The sequence below is a fragment of the Aspergillus homomorphus genome (assembly GCF_003184865.1).
Source record: "Aspergillus homomorphus CBS 101889 unplaced genomic scaffold BO97scaffold_3, whole genome shotgun sequence".
Taxonomy (NCBI): domain Eukaryota; kingdom Fungi; phylum Ascomycota; class Eurotiomycetes; order Eurotiales; family Aspergillaceae; genus Aspergillus; species Aspergillus homomorphus.
In genome coordinates this window covers 98,742-118,136 of record NW_020291889.1, presented here as the reverse complement: position 1 = coordinate 118,136, position 19,395 = coordinate 98,742, and the positions used below count along the sequence as shown (strand labels likewise).

The following is a 19,395-nucleotide window of genomic DNA, read 5'->3' as shown; positions in this document are numbered from 1 at the left end:
CTGGTGGCTTTCATATTCTTTGTCATAGTAGATTTCGTATACATGGTCTATATGCGAGAGGGTATTGCTCGTACTCTATGATGTGTTCCGCCTCTGACCTCGAAGTAGGTTGTGTAAGATGCCTTCATGGTGACTACCGTCGAATGGGGAAAAGTATAGAAAGAGAGACCGTCCGTCCTCCACGAAATGGATGGTTCTAACTGAGATTGGTGCCCCAGACAAACTTCCCCGCACTGTCGACTCAAGCACAACAGGCGAAGACTAGATGGTGTGAATGTGTAGAAGATCATTCAGGAAAAACCCACTCAACATTTTCACACCTGGGAAGATGATTCCCAATAGAGTGGGTGTACTCAGACACTGCAGCAGTTGATGGTGAATAAGTCGTTCAGAAAACCTGAACAAGATCGAGTTAGCGGATGGAATCAGTCCAATTCATTGGGCACAGTTGAGAGAAAACATACTGCACCGCCAATGATGAAGAGTCGTTCTTCCTCTTGCCGCACCCACTCGATGATCTTGCTCGCGCTCTGAGCCAGAGCATTGCGGTTTGCATTCGCGCCCGCCACGCAATAGAGCTCGAACATCGGGGTCACCCAGGCGAAAGAGCTGGATGACTGAGATACGCAGTGGTGAACTTTTACGTGGGTGTGTTTGGCATGGATACTGGCGTGGAGGTTGTTGTAGGTTGACATCAATCTGCGAATTTTTCCGGGTTAATGCTCTTTCTTGCCCCGATTTGATGTGAACCAAGTTCCCTACCTTCGACGTCGCGATATGGTGGAGAATTCATGGTTGTAGGATGACATTGTGAACTGGACGTTTGCCCGCGACTTGTACAGGAAGTGATGCAGGACGGTCCCCGGGACAATGTCCGTCGTGTTGGGACGGCCTCTGTCCACTGCTTCTTTGATGATCTTAATGCTGCCGTTTTTCTCCATTTGCTGTGGGGTAAGGTCTTTGGGTTAGTGATGTAAAATCTGTGGAAGGGTGCATTGTATTTAAATACCTCGACGAACGCGTTGCGCATGTCTTGCAGCTCGAAGAAACTTTCCTTGTTGGCACTGATCAAGACGATGGCGACCGATTCTTCCTTGGTGGTCGTGTCGTCGGCTGTGTTGCCCTCACCTCGGAGGTCAAGAAAGCTGACATACATGTACAGATATCCGCTGCTGTTGAAGCCGGGAAGACAGACGGGAATCCAGCTTTCACCGCCACCGGCCTTGACAGCCTCAGCCTCGAAGATCATGTTGAACAGCAGTTGCAGGTCCCCGGGGTGCAGGGAATGCTTTTTGGGTCGGACAACATTGACAAGTCGACCGCCCGCAACCACCAAGCCGTAGAGCAGGCTGCTGACTTTTGTTTTCAGAAGAGTGTTGTTGATGGCTTGACGGTGAGACTTGCGGATTTTCAAGCACTCCAGAGCTGAGAGTAGGGTGGATGGCGATCCTTTGGTAAAGCTGTCGGCTAAGGTGGACAGAAGAGTCTCTGATCCTTGGAGCGGTCGCTTTAGATCGGTCGAAGGACGGACAGAGAAAAGATGAGTCAAAGATGGCAGGGTGAGTGTAGACAGAATTTGCATGTACAAGGCTTCCAACTGGAGTTTGAGCTGCGTGTCACTCTCCAGCAGTCGACTGATTGCTACAAGATACAGTGGGCCCTTCGTGACGATCACGAATTTGGTATCTCCCGCGGAAAAGCTCCTTAGAGGGTCCTTGGAACCTTCATAGAATGAGATGATCGTCTGGATAACACCGATATACGTGGATATTAGGCCCCCGTCCCCATGTCGCGTCCATATCGGCTTGCCAGCAGCCGAAAGAATAAGGTAGTGTTTTCGTTTCGCTTTCCATCGCTCAAGGACTTGTTCTGGAAAAGATCATCAGCACTGCCCCATAAACGCCGTATAGAAACGGATAACACACCTTCGTGCTCTCCCTCCTCGTCCACATCCCCTACGGGCTCAAACTCGCTTGCGAAGTCATCCTCCACGTCGTCAGCTCGGAACTCGGGAAACTGTAGAAGCCCCGTGCTATGCTTGCGAATGGGGCCAGTATCCGTTGCGACAAAATCACCAAAGACATTCTCGACATCACCGAGGTCTCCTTGAGGTACCGAGCTCCTGATACTTGCAGTGTCCCCAGTCTCACTCCCCCTCGAGCTAGTCAAGTGGTTAAGACTTGCCTTGGCCCTCAGCGTCTCGGAGGCTTCGCGCACAACGTGATTTTCTTTTCCGGCATCGTGACAGCCAATATCCGTCAAGGAGACGGCTGTTGTGGCCCTGGACTGAAGGGTTGTGGGTGCGCCAGGACGAGCAGTGCGTAGCGAGGCACCTCCTTCATCCAGGAGGCGCAATGTATTGGGGCGCGGGGGTAGGGGCGGGGGTCGCTCTTCCGGTGTTGGATCGGATTCGCGATCTGAGCAACTGTTGGGCTGTCGAGGCAACGACGGCGGCAAACTCTCGGAGGTGTCAGTTCCAGCATCGGTTGCGTTCTGCGCTGGACCGTTGGCCGTCGAATCCATGCTGGTCAGCTCCGGCGCATCGAAGGCTGCGTGGACTTGGGGATGTGCGTCCGTGCACTGGGATGGGAAACGTGTATGTCCAACGTAGAAGAATAATCTGTTATGTCGCTATGCTGAGTTGGTTCACTACACATGCGCTAAGAGTAAGATTGCACATTGTGGTAGTGGCAGCAGTCCCCAACTTGGATGACGAGGCCGGCCGGTGGGAATAAATCGCAGGTAGTGACGAACGTGCCTTGCTTTGCAGTTCAAGCTTGGAGTCTGGGACGATTTAACGTGGAGCACGGGATCGACCCGGCGGAGCTTCCGAAAGGCGGGCGACCGACGCCAGATAAACGGAAACATGTCCGCCTGGCTTCGAAACCGATTCAATGATCCCAACCAAGTCCCACATGCTTCCTTGATGCCTTGAAAACAAATCATGACGGACTGCGATCGCCATATACCTGCCCAGGACATCATCAAATACCCGACATTCGCACAATGAGCCTTGATCCCAGCTCGTTTCCGAGGTCGCACTCCCCCGCAAGCTCCGAAAGCTCTCTTACGCGCTCCCGACTACGGGGGAAGGACGGTCGGTGATATCCTCACTTTTCTCCCTTTACTGGTGCTACAAGTATAGTAGGCGGGACTAACAGAGATGGAGTATCTTAGAGCCCCTTAGAAAAGACAAGAACTACCGCCGTTATGCGTCCACCGTCGAGCGAGCCCTATCGCTATTCGATACCGCTTTGCAGGAATGGGCGGATTACATCTCCTTCTTGAGCCGCCTGCTGAAAGTACATCTCTCGAGATGAGAAACTCAGCATGTGATGTTGACGGTTCGCTCATAGGCACTGCAATCCCACCCTGCGGACATCCACATCGTTCCCCATAAAGCGCTCGTTTCCAAACGGCTTGCACAATGTCTCAACCCTTCCTTACCGTCGGGTGTTCACCAGAAAGCGCTGGAAGTGTACTCGTATATATTCGCTCTGATCAAGGTTCGTTCGGTCCACCCACAGGCTCTGCGCGATGTTTGCTGATTGAAGGCATTGTCCACTAGCCGGAGGGTCTATCTCATGACTTACCATTGTATATGCCTGGCATTGCGCCCACATTAACGTTCGCATCCCTCACGGTCCGACCCCTGTTCCTGACACTGGTGGAGACCCACATATGCAACCTAGAGCCCTGGGCGATTCGTCCGGCCTTGAAGGCCATCATACTGGCTCTGCTACCAGGGCTAGAAGAAGAGACCAGCGATGACTTCGAACCTACAATGCGACTGGTCAACAAATTCCGCGATATCGCTGGCGCTATGGAGACGCACAAATCTGGGGATTCTGCTAGCTCCGGAGGACATTATTTCTGGCAATGCATCTTTCTAGCCTCGATCACAAGTCCCAGCCGACGGGCTGGTGTTCTCGCCTACTTGAGTCGCTATCTTCCTAAATTGGGCAATACGGACCGCCGGCCTTCTAAAGGCGAGTCGATTGAGCCTGTGGGTGTCAGTAAAGCTGTGCTAGTTGCAGCAGAATCAGTTATCGTGCCTGAACCCGGGTTGCTCATACGCTGTTTTGCGACCGGTCTCGCCGACGAGCAGGTACTCGTTCAGCGGAATTTCCTGGATTTGTTAGTCACTCATCTGCCACTCAGCTCGCCAATCTTGCAGTCAAGGACTACGGGGGATGATCTCGAGCGACTAATAGCAGCGGCTGTGGGGGTCGTCGCCAGGCGTGACATGAGTCTGAACCGAAGACTGTGGGCTTGGCTCCTCGGACCTGAATCTTCCAACGAGCGACCGTCATTCGAAGCCCGCAATTCTATATCAGAAGGCACGATTCAATCCGTTGAAGACAACAAGGAGCTCTCGCCATCGGAGTACTTTAGCAAGTTTGGGTTGACCCCACTAGTCAAAGGTCTCTTGCGAATGATTGAGCATGATACAACCATCCCATCAGAAAAGACGAAGCCATTCCGGATCTCGCTTTCGTTGCTGGATAGATGGGAAGTCGGCGGATACATTATACCGGAGATCTTCCTACCAATCATCCGAAGCGTGCAAGCATTTGGACAGAAAGCTTCTAAGAGTCAATTCGAGGAGGTTTTTCGCAGTGCCAGCTCATTTTTCGACGGCGTCGAAAGTGGTGTTATCTTCTCAGAACTCCTCCGTCTAATCGACTGGCAAACACAGGACCTTAACTCTGATCTCGAAAAAATAACAAGCAACCTGGAGCTTGCTCACTTCATACTAGAAAACTTCAACGTTCGTGAAGAAGACATGATCGCGGTTCATATTCCCCTGCTGACACTGTCCACCATCGTCAAAATGAGGGAGTTGTCTTCATTGAGCCACTCCGCAGCAACCGCGGAGCAGTTGCAGTTCGTCTCGATCGGGCTATCAAAAGTCATGGATTCTCTGACGGGTTTCCTCATAGAGAGGTCATTCATAAAGAAGTCCGATTCTCCCAAAGCAGGAGAAAGAACCAGTTCTGATATGGCTGGATCGGACATCCTGAACATAATCCATACTTTCTACGAGCGAAGCAAGAATAGCTTAGACCCACAACCCGTTCCCTTTGCCCCAAAACAGCTGGGCGAGCTCATCATTCGGAATGCCTACGAACAGGCCATAAACGCCCTTGGTGAGCGAAAGGACGCCACGCGATTGCACGATCGGATCAATCTCCTCATCATTTTATTGAAGAAACTTCCTCGAACACGTATATTGCGCGATAGGCGCTTATATCTCGCGCTATCCGATCGGGTCCGCGTCGACCAAGTCGAAAAATCCACCGCGTGCTTTTCGACTATCTCATCGATTGCATCAGCAGTAACGAATCTATACATCATTCATACTGCCGGATACTATATTAGCTATGAAGATGTGTCGGACCTCATCCCCGCACTTGTGGGTCAGCTATGGCAGTTTCTCTCCCCAATGAGCCCGAAATTTCATGTCGAGGCGGTCCGTTGTCTGTGGCAGTTGCACGCTGTCTCTTGGTCGGACCACCTAGTCGAAGCAGCCATAACGTCTTTTATGGTTGGATCGTCGTCTGCAGTTTCTTTTGAAGGGTTGACAGGAGAGCAAATTGGAAGATATTTCGTCCTGTGGAACCACAGTCATCAAGGCAACTACGAACTTCCTCCAAAGCGCTTGTATAACTCCCCTGAGTCAGGAAAAGTGTATCAAGCTTCGATGCTTGAGCGTCCGCTTTTCATTGTTCTAGACTTGCTCTCTCAGCACTCGAATGAGAATTCTCAGGTTGTCCAACGATGGCTCCAAGACCTGTCATCCATGCATAAGTAAGTCAAATGCTCCCTGAATAGCCAGCCAAGGCGACAAATACCCTCCGAGCTCTTTTAGCAATTTTTTCGGGGGCGCAGAGGGTAAACTGTGCGGTCAAGAAATGCTTATCAGTCACAGGGTCTTCCGTATATTAGTGTCACGTCTTAACCGCCTCTTTCACGGGTCCAGTTATGGTGAAACGGAGAAAGATGATCAGGCTGTGTCACCGGATGACTACAAGGAGTGTGATTATCTGCTTCGCACCATATCCAACGTCGTCTCTACGCTTTCCCATAATGGCTGGGTCACTCTTCTTACCCAAACGCTCTCTCAATCGGACAAGCGTAAAGATGCACATGCATCTGAAGGTCGGTCGACTGATTTGTCTTCCAAAGTTTGACTCTCACAATATTTTAGATAACGCTGGACTTCAAAGCCTCCATTCCATCATCTTTCAAGCCAGTCTAAAGGTGATCGGCGAGCAGACCACGGCAGCTGCTCATGACTTGGAGACAATCAGACTACAACAAACGTCACTACTAGTCATGCGTCAGGTCCTTCTGGGTCCGGGGGCTGAAGAGGTGATCGATTCTGGAATTGATTCGTTCTTGGTTGATAGGCTCTCTCGCGCCCTCGATCATGGCGCAAACGAGTCTATCCAAGGAGACCTCATAGACACTCTTCTGGCAGCGTTGAAAGTGCGGTTTGCCCAAGCGTACCTGCCACCCCCTCCCCCAAGGCCAAAGCACAACCGAACAAGCTCCCGTGAGCGCTTGACAAGCCCTTCGATTCTCTCTTTCACAAGCGATAAACCAGAAAAGGCGCCTGCATTCCCTGCCCTCCCTCAACCTCCCCGACAACTTCTCGAATGCCTTCTGAAAGGAATTGGGTCTAAAAGCTCGAGGGGAATCGTGGACAAGTGGACCGTGCTTCTTTGCGAAGTCCTACCATTGTACGCTGGGTCAATCTTCCAGATACTATTGATGCTTGTCGAATCGCTCTGTAAAGAAATCCAACTTTGTTATGCGAGCCTTCAACTTGCCTTCAAGCGTACGGAAGGATGGCCTGATGACCGATCCGAGTATGCCACCATTGCTCTCCTCAGCGCGCTTGAGACCTGCATCGCCACTGCTCACGAGCGACTATTAGTGGAGGAAGCCAATGTTCCTGCTGTTAAGAGTCCTGACCAGACCCATGGATTCTTCGGTAACATGGTGTCAGGGGTCTTCTCGTCCGAATCAAATCATACTCGCCCGGCGGCAGCGAACAATCGTCTTACTGTTCTGCTCTGCTTCCAAGATACCGTGAGACTATGCTTTACCATATGGTCTTGGGGTGCGGTAGAGCGGTGTACACTGCCTCAGGACGCAGAGTCAATAGCCTCGTTTCAGTACACATCTCTCCGCATGAGAAACAGATCGCGCCGCATTCTTGAGCATTTGTTCAATGCAGAGGCACTCGAATGCCTCGAGACAGCTGTCGAGATGTGGACGAAGTCTGATAACGAGACCTCGTCATTGATTATGAGTTTGCTCCACACTCTAGACGGATCTAGACCAAAGATCGCTATCCCAGCTGTGTTCAACTCTATTTACACAAGAACTAATCCCGCAGCGTTAGAGCCGAGCCGCAAGTCTACATTGACGGCGAGCCTTACTGAGTCTGAGTTGGCGGGCTTCTTGGTAGCATACGCCAGGTCACTCGATGATGATGTGCTTAATGAGATCTGGGCAGACTGCACAACATTCCTTCGCGATGTATTAAGCAATCCATTTCCACACCGGCAGATCCTTCCACGCTTGGTCGAGTTTGCAGCAATCCTTGGCGCAAAACTGGAACATACCAGCTTCGGTGAAGATCGACGCATGAGGAAAGAACTAGGGGTATGTAAAGACAGAGGACATTGCGACTCACTTTCTAGGGCTTTACTGACGGGAAGTAGGACGTACTACTGCGCCTTCTTACAGCGATTTGGACGAGCAAGCCAATGGGTCTCGCACAAGAATCTTCCCTCAGCCGGGGTTCTATCGACTATGACAGTTCGCCTTCGCCACAAATTGGACCTGACGATATGCTTAGTATTCTCGCGGCGTCTATGTCTGCATTCACAACCACGCTCGGTGATTCTGATCGGATCACGTCTGCAGTATCTGGTATCTCTACGAATGTGGTTGGGCCTCTCTTTCGCTCGCGACTCTTTCCGAACAATCTCAACCAGAATTTTATGACTTTGTTCCAGCACATAGCTAGAGTTCCGTCTGCTGCTAAGATCTGGAAAAAAGACATAGCCGATGCATTCAATGATCCAAGATTTTTTGGCATGCAGATGGACTTGGTCCGCGACGGATGGCTGAGTTTACTGCGACAATGGGTGCTCGCAGACAAAGATCGCTTGTCTGAGCTGCTGTCTCGCCTTCCGCCACCTAGTACAGCAGGTATCATGTTCGGTGTTGGGGCATCTGCTGCTCGGCTAGAAGCTGATCGCAAAGCACAATTGAACCTGCGTCGTATCAGTCTCATAATTTTGTCTGCCAACGATGATTATTATATTGGCGAGCTACCCGCCCTTCTGCAGAAGCTGGAAGACCTCCTTGGGGCGACTAGTACCTCTTCTCCATCTTCAACGACGAGGGCTGAGATCTTCATGGTCCTGCGTGCCCTTGCGCTCAAAAGCTCTGCGACGGCACTCTCCACATTCTGGCCGCTCATCAATGCTGAACTACAGGAGGCCATAGCCGCCGTGCCGCTAGGGCCGCAACAAGAAGTCTACAATCCATACGTCTTGCTGCAAGCATGCAAACTGTTGGATACGCTACTTGTGCTGGCACCGGATGATTTTCAACTTCTCGAGTGGCTTTATGTGACCGACACCATAGACGCCATCTACCCACCGGAGCGCTTCGAGCCGATGGCACTCGCGGATGAGGTCTCCCAGAGCTTGGGTATGCGAGGGCCTACATCGGCCGATGGTGCTGGGGAAACGGCCAACATCAGTCATGGGGTGAAACAACCGAGCCTTGCCGCAGACTGGATCCGCGAAACGGCCAAAGATGAGATTGTTGATCGGGTACTTCGGCCGTTTTTCGACCAGCTCAGCATTCATGCATTTGAAAGCACCTATAGCATGGGCCAACCACGGTTGGACGCATGCTTGAACGACCTGTTGGCGGACATCTTCAATGAAAGTACCATGGCCAACTAAGGCTCCTAGCTTACTCCGCGTGCTGCGCGTGCATAATTCACTTTTCTGCTTGTCTGCGATGATTTGAACTGATGTGACTACAATGGACACGCATAAGTCAATCAATCATGTATCATGGGATAGAAGCGGCATTTTCCAGCGTTGATTTCAGGCGTCAGGGCGTCGGGCCGCATGGTTTCGTAGGCGCAAAGTATCAATTAAGCATAGTGGATCAATAGCATGAATTCTATGATAGAATATTCTGGAGGAGCGGGAAAATAAATAAGCAGAGTATGACAGGAACATTGGCAATCGGCAGTTGAATTTGAGGTGGGAATAATAATGCAGTCGTCTATTGGGTGGTACTTTTGATTTTAAGTAGTAACATCCTCGGCCCAACTGGCTGGCCAACAACAACGTCACACTCTCCACCCAAGCTCTTCCTCCGCACCACCCAAACATCTACTTCTACTGCTCTACTCCTTGATTTCACCAGGTAAGATCTCAGACAACTACTCCTGTAGCTGTGGCTAACACTCTCATGATTCTTACTGATCAATCTCCCAGATTTTCTTCTACCTTATGAACATGAGTGCTGCTCGAAGGGTGTTGTCGCCTGCCGTGCGCTCCGGCGCAACCAAGCCGGTCTTCATCCCGACGCGGACCTTCGCGGCCTCACCCTTGATGAAGGAGGCGGCCACCACTCTGCCCGCTAAGAAGCCCGTGGGCGCATTCCGTGGAGGGTACTGACATTCCTACACTAACTTTACTCTTCAAACTGACCCTCCATCTCCCGGTTTGACTAACAATCTCTCTTGGTGAACAGAATCTTCGGTTTCCTGACTGGCTCGGTTGCAGCCGGTGTCGCCGTCTACTACTATATCTTGGCCGAATACCGAATCTCCAATGAGATGCTGACTGAAGACATCTACGTACGTGCTTCTGTCTTGCTGCCCACTGAAAAACTCTTTCCGCTAATGCGGGCTGCTAGGCTCTTCAAATCGCTACCCAGAAGCTGCAGACTTACATCGGCGAGCTAGAAACCAAGGTCGACCAGTTGAAGAAGAAATGATCTGAGTTGCATATCATCTTCCTTTTCTCTTTGTGTCAATGTTTTCATCTCTATTCCGGGTTTGTTTGCCTTTATTTGTTTCCGCAGGAGTTCCTCGCTACGTACGGGTCTAGCATATCATTTTGGTCCACTGTTTGAATGCAGGTTCTGTGGGGATGAGCATCGTAAAACCAGTCGAACCAGGACTGTATCTCATATGTACGAAAGTATATTGAAACGTACGCATTCAAGTACATGTTCAGACAAAAAAGCACTCTAAATATCAATCAAATGACCAGTCATCAAAGACAAAGGCATGCATCTACTTCGACAACGCGCGCGTGCACTTCGGGAGGCGAGACAGACTGTTGGCGTCATCATGCAATGCAAACACAGCAAACAAGCGCTACCGCCTTCACCCTCGCTCTCTCTTATCGCGATTTCTCTTGCGCGGTGATCGATAATCGCGCCTGCGCAGCACTGCACCTTCACCCTATCTCCTATCAAAACAGGGAAAAGAAAAAAATGTACCACGTCGAACTCCTCCCAGGGTCCACGACCCACGCCACCCCGGGATGGACCTACGTGCCCGATCGGGGCTTCGATCCAGCCAAAGCAGCCATCACGCCCACCATCGGCCGCAAACGCGGCATCCGGGACCCCGGCCGAACAGACCTGTCGTCCAGACAAACCAACGCCATCATCCGCCATCTGGCCGAGCTGGACCGGGAGAACCATCGCGATGTGCAGATTCAGGTTCCGGTGCGGCAGAAGGAACCTGCTGCGCCACGAGGTAGGACCTTCCTTCCCCCTTTCCTCTTGGTGCGATCTCTGTGAACTCCAGACTCGGAGCAAACGAGAGCACGCAAACAACCAGACAGAACTCTTTCCCCCCAGTCCAAATCTTTATACACCCTAGAACAAAACCGAGCAACTCACTGAAAGAAACAAAAAATCAGGCACCCGAACAAAAGTAACCTCGAACGTGCGCCGGATCCTGCAATCCCAAAAAACCTTCCGGAACTACCTAGACGACGAAGAAGCCGCTCGCGCGCAACAAGCCACCGCAACCCCCACAAACGCAACCTCTTCCTCCTCCTCCGCAGCAGCGGCAGCCGGCGCTACGACCGGGGGAGGAACATCATCAGCAGCGGGGCATAGAGGCAGCATCCACAAGATCACAAAATCCACCGCGACCTCAACGCCCACGCCGCTCCGCCGAAGCTCCACACCCCTCACATCAAAGGACACGTCCCGGTCACGAAAACAATCGTCCGTACCGCCTCAAGCACAAGCACAGCCCGCCTCAACAACAGCCCCCGAACAAACCCCTTCCCCGAAGGAGGAAGAAGAAGAAGAAGAAGAAGAAGAAGAACAAGAACAAGAAGAAGAACAAGAACAAGAAACAAATACAACAACCCTCATCCGTTCAGAACACGACACCAACCCCTTACTCCGCACGTATCTGCCTACCGCGCCCTCGGAGCGGATCATGCAGGCGCTGCTGGCTGAGCCGCCGCTCACGTATAACGCGTCGCGCGCGGGATCGCCCATCGCGAGTCGGGCCACGAAGCGCCATTTCTGCTGCATGTGTGGGTATTGGGGCAAGATCCGGTGTAAGAATTGTCATGCGAGGACGTGTGGGTTGGCGTGTTATAAGGTGCATGAGGATTCGAGGTGTGGGGCGTTCTTTTGATAGGGGTTTTCGTTTATGGGGTGGAGGGGATGACTTTGGTCTGCCGCTTGTCGGGTTTGTACTGTTATATGTTATATTAAGTGATACCAAGTTTGTTTATATGTATACTGCTTATTTAAGGAGGACTGAAACCATCCAAAAACCGCTTTGGGATTGAGTTCGCATTGTGAGTAGATAGATAGTACTAAGTGCGATACGTTTAACATTTCAAGTTGATCCCCGCGCGCGCTTCCTCCTCTCGGATCTCGAACATCACCTGGATTCCCACGAACAGCGCACAGCACGCCAAAACAATATACACGATACCGGCCCACGACCCCAGGATCGACGCTATAAGGCCCTTGAGTCCGTCTAGCCCCAAGGCAAAGCCGACCAGGTTAGCAATCATCATCATCAGGACGTTGCCCACGGCCCCGATGCCGGTGATCACCCGGTAGGCGGTGGGACGTGAGCGCCAGCGACTGGCGGGGAAGAGCAGGGAGCCGATGACCTCAGGCAGCACGAACAGCGTGATGAGCCAGCCCCACATGAGCAGACGCAGGTTGATGTCGTGCCAGAGAGCGACAAAAGTGAATACAATGAGCGTGTTGAAGATCTTCCGGCCCTTGGCATACATCCCAGACGAGGAGTTGCCGCTTCCGCGGCCACTGCTGCCGCCGCCGAGAGGGACGTAGAGGTAGCGCACGATCCAGCGGTTGAAAGAGCGGTGCCATGCGCGCCAGAAGGCCATGGGGGAGTAGTTGTTGGACACGCAGCGGATCATGTTCTCTGGCGGATCGATGCCGTCTACTAAAGCCCAGAAGCGGAAGAAGCGCCATGGGATGAGGAGTTTGAGCCAGATGATGTGCAGGTTGAAATAGGCGAGCATGCTGAGCTGGCCTGCCGTGTACAGGGACCAATCCGGAGAGGCATTGGAGATGGCGACGGCATAGATAAAATGGAGTATCAGCTCCATAGCGAGTAACGTGAGGAAGAAGCGGACTCCATAGAGGGTTGTTCTTGTGCTGGTGAGAGACGGCGGAGCATATCTCTGCTGGGAGATATAATCGTTGAAAGTCAAGATGGGTCCGGTCAGGTAAAGCGGTGCGTAAAGCACATAGGCGATATAGCAACGGCCGTTGAATGCAGCCAGCTCGGCCGGGATACTGACTCTGTCCCTTTCCGAGAGGGCAGCCGGATCGAGTTGCTTCTTCTTATGGCGGTCAGAGGTAGTTCCTTAAAAGGGGAATTATAGACTTACTTCAATGGGACTGGAGGCGGGATAGTCAAGGCTCCAGTAGTAGTCCATATTGAAGCTGATCAGACGGAGGACGGTGATATTGAACAGAATTTCCCACCGGGGAATTATACCCCCAAATTCGTCGAGAGAACGAGCCCAGAGCACCAGTTCGGGCACTTGTTTGGCAGCATCGAAAGCAGGTACCAGGAGAGTAGCTAGTCGTTCGAGCGGATAGCCGGCGCAGAGCTCATTGGCGAACAGAGTCATGATGTTGAATGTCCAAGTCGCTGCGGGAATATAGTCTCGGGGAAGTGATTTGCAAATTCGGTAGTTGATATATAGGATAGCGAGCACCTTCAGAGCAGACACTCCATGGAGGGCCACGATGAAAACAAAAGCGAAGTAGTAATCGAAGTTGACCCGCTGTTTGAGGCGGGCCTCCCCAGCTGCAACGGCCGGGGATGCTTTTACAAAAGCCAGGTCGGGGCTTTCTCCCCCTACATATCGATTATAGACACGGCGAAGCAATGGATGGCCGACTAAGAGAATGAGGAGGTAGGGAACGTTTTCTCGGAAACCAGAATATTGCGAGTCGGAGTTATCCTAGGCATTCGAGCAACATTAGCTTCGAATTGTAGACATCTGAGAGTTCATGACATACGACTTTGCGACCGGGTATCCAACCGTCCTCGAGTAAATGAGAGTATGTTGCATAAGTGGGATGGCTCTCTGCGGGAACAGTCAGTATTTGTTTTCATGCTCAGGAGAGCAAACCAACCTTGCGATACACCAATGACAGTGGTGAACATCAATGGCACAACAGTCAAGAAGATGACATAGTAGATATAGAATTCGAAGGTGTTCCATTTCGAGGGCGAGGCATTGCGGGCAATGGCAGCAGAGCGGGCATCTTTGGCGGAGGGTCGCGCGTCAGCCGCAGCGAGTTTGGCTGGAGTGATCGCGGAGGCCGTGAAACGAGTGTCGAGTGTGTCAAGGGAGTATAAACGCCTGAACCAGGCGAGAAGCGAGAGCGTCATTTTGACGCCAGCATTTCGCGAGAGTGACGGACCCCCCAGAGCGAACAGAGTGGGTAGAGAAAGGTGGTGGACACTGGACAGAGTGCGGAGAGTCAACAGGAGGAACTCTGGGGGAGATCACCGCCCGAATCCATTTTTGGTTCAGGGGCGGAGCGGAGCTGGTCCAATCCGCTGGCTGATTAGCATATCAACTGCAGTATATCACCGTCACGGCGACTTTTAGAAACTGTCCGGAATGTTGGTGTACCCAGCTTATAGGTGTATGAGAAGCGCTGTCTCCCTTGTATCTAGAAGATGGAATCATGAGCACAAAAGAACTATGCCGATTGGTGGTTGGCTGCACAGTTGCTTGAAGTAGAAACATCGAAATCCCCCGCCGTGCGATCAGAAAGGTTTGCCGAATTAGGAAAGCGGCATCGTTGTACCCGTATATGACTAAGCATCTAAACGAGCAGACAGACTACTAACCTAGTAGTTGATGGTGCGAGACACATACAACACATCATTGCCCTGATTATCACGACTTACATGCTTGGAAAAAGAGCCTACACGTCTCTCAAGATGACATCTCAGCGTGTAAGTGTCCCCCAGTTCGTCTGGCCTAGAGCTGTCGACTCTGCTCTATCCAGACTACGTCATCGCACTTCAGATCTAAGCTTCAATCACTGAGTATGATAGATCGCATTCAAGGTTTCTGGAACCGTGCAAGGTAAGCACTTTTGCAGTACCAGGATGATGCAGACTTGCTACAATATCCACGATGTAAATTCATAAAGTTTAAGCTAATAATGCGTATCCTGTAGGAGTGGGATTTCGGTACGCCACTACTCGACTCAGCCTCCAGCGCAAGACAAACACGTGAACAACTGGCTGATATTCTATTCATAACTTCAGGGACTTCACACAGAAACGAGCTACCGAGTATGACTTGAGAGGATGGGTTAAGAACACGCACTGCGGAAGGGTTCGTATCCATCTAATGCTAGCATGATATTCTTTACACCCCTGCTGTGCTTTCGAGCCGCGCATGGTTAAGATGTATGTTCCCATCACTAAATGCTTGCAGGTTGAAGGAGAGGCTCAAGGAAACGAGGAATCTCTGCAGAAGCTTCTCAAAGACATCAACAAGGGACCTCGTCTAGCACATGTGGTCAAGGTCGAGCAGAAAGAGATTGCCGCTAAGGACGGTGAAGAGGGCTTCTCATGCTACAGGACATCCGAATCCGGGTTTGCCAATATTGAGTGATGCAGTTGAAGCATTGGGGGTGCGTACGGTGTGATGGTATGTCTGGACTTACCGGCGAATTGAGAAAACAACACTAGATCTTCTGGCAGTGACTGCCAATGAACATTGAGAAGAAGATACGGACGCGCCTTGCCTTGTCTTTGTTTTCACTTTCACTGCTTGACATTGTTTTGTTGAACAAAATCTGCTAGTCTAGAAGAATAGTACTGGAGCCTATCCCCAAGCAGAGCAGTCTCACGTGCCGGACCGGCTCATTCACCCGAGCATAGAGCTCTCCATCACTCCGCAGCTACACATGCGTCCAATGATCTATCGAGACAAACTTTGCGCAAAACAAAAGGATCCAACATGACGTTGTACTTCGGGGTACGAGAGTAGGTTATGCCAACAAATCCCGATCCAAGCCCGAGTTAAGATCGGCATGTTATGACTCAGACGGAATCCCGGCCTAACCCGACAGGGCTGGGGCGAATAACGTCCAGGATTCAATCCCCGTCAGGTCAGCACAACGAAAGCATGTATCATCATTGCGCAAATCCTTCGACTTGCGTAAACAGTACACGTTTCTACGGAGCCGTGTACCAAAAGTTATGGAACCTCACTAGTAACATTATGTGTAAATAATAAACTTGAATGGTAATGATATAGATCATATTCTTATGGAGCGCAGGGATAGTTATAGTTTTATTACATAAGCTGTTGATTATGCAGCTTCAGTGCATATTTATAATTCTTGGCTTAATTTTATTGGCTTGATATACTTGCCCGCCTTTAATGCACTAGATTCATAATATTATACATGTATAAGTAATCGCAATACACCGTAGAATTTAGTGTTGTTCTATAATTTTTGGTACGCGGCTCCGTACATATCCCCGTACACAGTAATCCTGAGCAAGCAGCAAAGCAATCCGTATGCTGTCGGTGTATGAGTACTGTAAGATTGTTTGCCGAACCTCGTCAGTGGCAAACACACCAAAAGCTTAGCTACCAGGGGCGATCGATCCCGGGGTTCCCTGGGGTTCACCGAAGCAGGAATGATTAACGGATCGCCGACCCAAACCCGCACCAGAGCCCGTTCCAAGTCCAGACAATCCGTCGGAGCCGAGTGAGCGAGGGATCTCGCCCTCCGGTGGACGCCGACCACGACTTTCCCTGTCCCCGCCGGGGGCTTTTCTGGCCTTGAGGTCATCTGGCCGATGCCTGTCTCTCTCACCGGGTTTGTAAGGGCTCTTTCTTCGTAATCCTGTGGCATATACGAGTTTACTCGTGCCGACAAAGAAGGTTTCTCATGGCAGGTGGCTGTTTCATAAAGGAAGAAGAAGGGGCGTTGCGTGGTGGCTTTTACTTCGTATTGCCATGGCTTAATACCTGGTTTATGATGTTCAGGGCACAACAGCTCTTTGTTTCTCCTTTAACGACAAGGATATCAGGTTGGATAGGCAGGCATCGCAGGGGTGAATCGGCTGTAACTTGGATGTAACATTCTAGACCTTTTTCACCCAACCGTTCAAATCATGGTTGATTCCAGGGGTCTCCACCGACCACTGAGGGGCGGCGAGTTTATACTTAGTAGTTGCAGGCTTGCACTGGTGCAGGCAGAAACCCCGGCAGTCTGCCACTATCGGAGACCGGCACTCGGGGATCTGTTCGCGCTAGTCCCTAGGAAGCAATAGTATATCAAGACAGTCAATCTATATTCGAAATACTTGTACGATCTTCGCTGGACAGTACCTGCGCATGAAATTTCCATAGGGACATTCCTCACGCTGGTACACCTCAACAGCAGTAGCGAGTAGCCTGACAATGTAGAGACAAAGTCAATCCTCCTTCGGATAACAATAACCGAGCGGCGAGGAAAGTATTCCTGCAGGATTTCGCAGAGAAGCCGTTTCTACGGGTCTCCTCGTATAAGATCATATCGCATACAAGGCTCTTTTCACGGGGATGGGGGTGGCTGGGCAGGTTTGAGTCCATTACAAACCTGCGCATTGAATGTGATTCCTCTTTTGTCCTTTTTTTCGACCCGCGTGACTTTGGCAGGGTGGCCCCTCCGTCCGTCTTCCGCTGCGTACTAGGATTCCGGGGCGCCACTCCGATTTCTGCCGATCAACGGTTTCAATCCAGGTACAGTACAGTACAGTGGCTCCGGGGAGTCATAGTTACGTGGTTCAGTGTCAGGTACAGTGAATTTTTTTTTGGTGCTTTTTAGGTTTGAAAATGTCATATAAATAGGCACCGGTCAAGGGGTCCCAGCTTTTTGTGATAGTAAATATTCAGATCAAATCACTCTCATCACATACTTGTCTATCAAGACTCAATATCACTTGAACACCTTTCCATACAACTATCAACACACAACTACGATCACCACTTACCATTGATCGCACACTACAATGAATTCTCTGACAGCTACGGCCCCCCTCAGGGTAGCCATTCCGAAGGCAAGCCTTCGCTTGACCATGCGAAGCAATCCAAGTGTCGTTGCCATGACTGGTCTCCGGTGCGGTAGTTCGACCCTGGGAATCAACTACCATCCGCAAACACACACCAAGCGATTCATTTCCACGACACAGAAACAACAGATCAAGGAGTTCTTCCCGCCTCTGAAGGCTCCTCATGTCAAAGAAGTGGAGACTGCCTGGGTCCATCCAGTGTAAGTGCAGCCCATCACATCTCACCTTGTCGACTGACCAGGATGCTGACTGGCCCAGGTACACGGAGGAGCAGATGAAGCAGATCACAGTGGCTCACCGCGATGCAAAGCTTTGGGCAGATTGGATCGCACTTGGAACCGTGCGCGTCCTGCGATGGGGCATGGACCTGGTGACGGGCTACCGCCACCCGCCGCCGGGCAAGGAACACGATGCCAAATTCCAGATGACGGAGCAGGCGTGGTTGAGACGGTTCGTCTTCTTGGAGAGTGTGGCTGGTGTCCCCGGCATGGTTGGGGGGATGTTGCGACACCTGAGAAGCTTGCGGCGCATGAAGCGAGATAACGGATGGTAAGTTCTTCTTTCCTGTCCTTCCCACGGACCATATCTTGACAAATAACTGATGCGTTGGGCATAGGATCGAAACGTTGCTGGAAGAAGCATACAACGAGCGGATGCACCTTCTGACCTTCCTCAAAGTGGCCGAGCCGGGCTGGTTCATGCGCCTGATGGTCCTCGGCGCCCAGGGAGTCTTCTTCAACGGCTTTTTCCTGGCTTACCTCATGTCGCCCCGCATCTGCCACCGGTTCGTGGGCTACCTCGAGGAGGAGGCGGTGATCACGTATACGCGCGCGATCAAAGATATCGAGAACGGCAAGCTGCCTCACTGGGAAAAGCTGGAGGCGCCCGAGATCGCGGTGCAATACTGGAAGATGCCGGAGGGACAGCGGACAATGCGGGACCTGTTGCTCTATGTGCGTGCTGACGAAGCCAAGCATCGCGAGGTCAACCACACCCTGGGGAACCTGAACCACGAGACAGATCCGAATCCGTACGCGGCCAAGTACAAGGATCCATCCAAGCCCCATCCCGATAAGGGCATTGACAACCTGAAAGCCGTTGGATGGGAGCGCGAGGAGGTGGTTTAAGGAAAGAAAGACTTGTTTTGCATCCTTGGTTCACAATTTAGCTGCACTCGGCTGGACCGGGGTTCTTCATCACCACGGGCTAATTATTCCCTGGAGGAGTGTTGTTTCATGTTTAGATACATGGTGGACGGTGCTGGTTGCTCTCTGCCGGGAGCATGGTTTGGGATAAGCAGCGGGCCAGTGGGCACTGTACTGTACTATCATGTTGTAAATAGTTTGACCTCCCCTCACATCTCAACATATCCAATGTTAATAACCTCATGATGATGACGATGAATCTTATGGCTTTGATCAGAACCAGGAGTTCAACCGAGGCTTATCTTGTAGTTGTACCTTGGACGTGCAGTGAGAGTGAACCGTAAGGGGTTCGCGTCAAACGCGACTCAAAAGTCTGGATGCGGGGCTTTCAGGCACGGGGACGCTAGTCCTGAATAGGCATAGTGGCAGTCACTCATCCAGAGAATGGCCGTCCGTCTATTGCCTTCCACCACTAAATAGGAGACAGTCAGAGAGAGCCTGGAGAGTCTCTAGTAACTACAAACAATCTCCACTCGTTTGTCCGCATCATGGGGTAGTTCTGAGGCCACC

At 51.3% G+C, this 19,395-nt stretch overlaps 7 protein-coding genes across 7 annotated transcripts; 5 read left to right on the top strand and 2 right to left on the bottom strand.

Moving 5' to 3' along the window:
- Positions 1 to 108: 108 nt before the first annotated feature.
- BO97DRAFT_475086 (guanine nucleotide exchange factor MON1) lies at positions 109 to 2,743 on the bottom strand. Its single transcript, XM_025700380.1, has 5 exons — positions 1,926 to 2,743; positions 1,010 to 1,869; positions 763 to 944; positions 465 to 699; positions 109 to 397 (listed from the first exon to the last, which is right to left on the bottom strand). Exons 1-5 carry the CDS (start codon positions 2,521 to 2,523, stop codon positions 389 to 391), a joined length of 1,884 nt encoding a protein of 627 aa, XP_025555405.1. The 5' UTR covers positions 2,524 to 2,743; the 3' UTR covers positions 109 to 388.
- Positions 2,744 to 2,926: 183 nt separating this feature from the next.
- On the top strand, positions 2,927 to 9,181 carry BO97DRAFT_440056 (cellular morphogenesis regulator DopA). The gene is made up of 7 exons (XM_025698039.1): positions 2,927 to 3,097; positions 3,178 to 3,302; positions 3,357 to 3,506; positions 3,569 to 5,811; positions 5,933 to 6,162; positions 6,212 to 7,677; positions 7,737 to 9,181. Exons 1-7 carry the CDS (start codon positions 3,007 to 3,009, stop codon positions 8,994 to 8,996), a joined length of 5,565 nt encoding a protein of 1,854 aa, XP_025555404.1. The 5' UTR covers positions 2,927 to 3,006; the 3' UTR covers positions 8,997 to 9,181.
- Positions 9,182 to 9,399: 218 nt separating this feature from the next.
- Positions 9,400 to 10,298, top strand: BO97DRAFT_402700 (uncharacterized protein). The gene is made up of 4 exons (XM_025694570.1): positions 9,400 to 9,471; positions 9,543 to 9,718; positions 9,802 to 9,907; positions 9,967 to 10,298. The coding sequence occupies exons 2-4, from the start codon at positions 9,564 to 9,566 to the stop codon at positions 10,045 to 10,047; spliced, it is 342 nt and encodes a 113-aa protein (XP_025555403.1). The 5' UTR covers positions 9,400 to 9,471; positions 9,543 to 9,563; the 3' UTR covers positions 10,048 to 10,298.
- Positions 10,299 to 10,485: 187 nt separating this feature from the next.
- Positions 10,486 to 11,743, top strand: BO97DRAFT_475083 (putative HIT finger domain protein). The gene is made up of 2 exons (XM_025700379.1): positions 10,486 to 10,819; positions 10,986 to 11,743. Exons 1-2 carry the CDS (start codon positions 10,552 to 10,554, stop codon positions 11,720 to 11,722), a joined length of 1,005 nt encoding a protein of 334 aa, XP_025555402.1. The 5' UTR covers positions 10,486 to 10,551; the 3' UTR covers positions 11,723 to 11,743.
- A 127-nt stretch (positions 11,744 to 11,870) lies between these two features.
- On the bottom strand, positions 11,871 to 14,070 carry BO97DRAFT_402698 (putative glycerol:H+ symporter (Gup1)). Its single transcript, XM_025694569.1, has 4 exons — positions 13,720 to 14,070; positions 13,603 to 13,670; positions 12,963 to 13,544; positions 11,871 to 12,914 (listed from the first exon to the last, which is right to left on the bottom strand). Exons 1-4 carry the CDS (start codon positions 13,976 to 13,978, stop codon positions 11,922 to 11,924), a joined length of 1,902 nt encoding a protein of 633 aa, XP_025555401.1. The 5' UTR covers positions 13,979 to 14,070; the 3' UTR covers positions 11,871 to 11,921.
- A 469-nt stretch (positions 14,071 to 14,539) lies between these two features.
- Positions 14,540 to 15,224, top strand: BO97DRAFT_420556 (acylphosphatase; the record flags this gene model as incomplete). The annotated part of the gene is made up of 5 exons (XM_025696665.1): positions 14,540 to 14,554; positions 14,657 to 14,687; positions 14,782 to 14,794; positions 14,873 to 14,942; positions 15,045 to 15,224. 5 exons carry the CDS (start codon positions 14,540 to 14,542, stop codon positions 15,222 to 15,224), a joined length of 309 nt encoding a protein of 102 aa, XP_025555400.1.
- Positions 15,225 to 17,563: 2,339 nt separating this feature from the next.
- On the top strand, positions 17,564 to 19,096 carry BO97DRAFT_402694 (alternative oxidase). Its single transcript, XM_025694568.1, has 3 exons — positions 17,564 to 17,880; positions 17,939 to 18,229; positions 18,297 to 19,096. The coding sequence occupies exons 1-3, from the start codon at positions 17,621 to 17,623 to the stop codon at positions 18,805 to 18,807; spliced, it is 1,062 nt and encodes a 353-aa protein (XP_025555399.1). The 5' UTR covers positions 17,564 to 17,620; the 3' UTR covers positions 18,808 to 19,096.
- Positions 19,097 to 19,395: the final 299 nt, after the last annotated feature.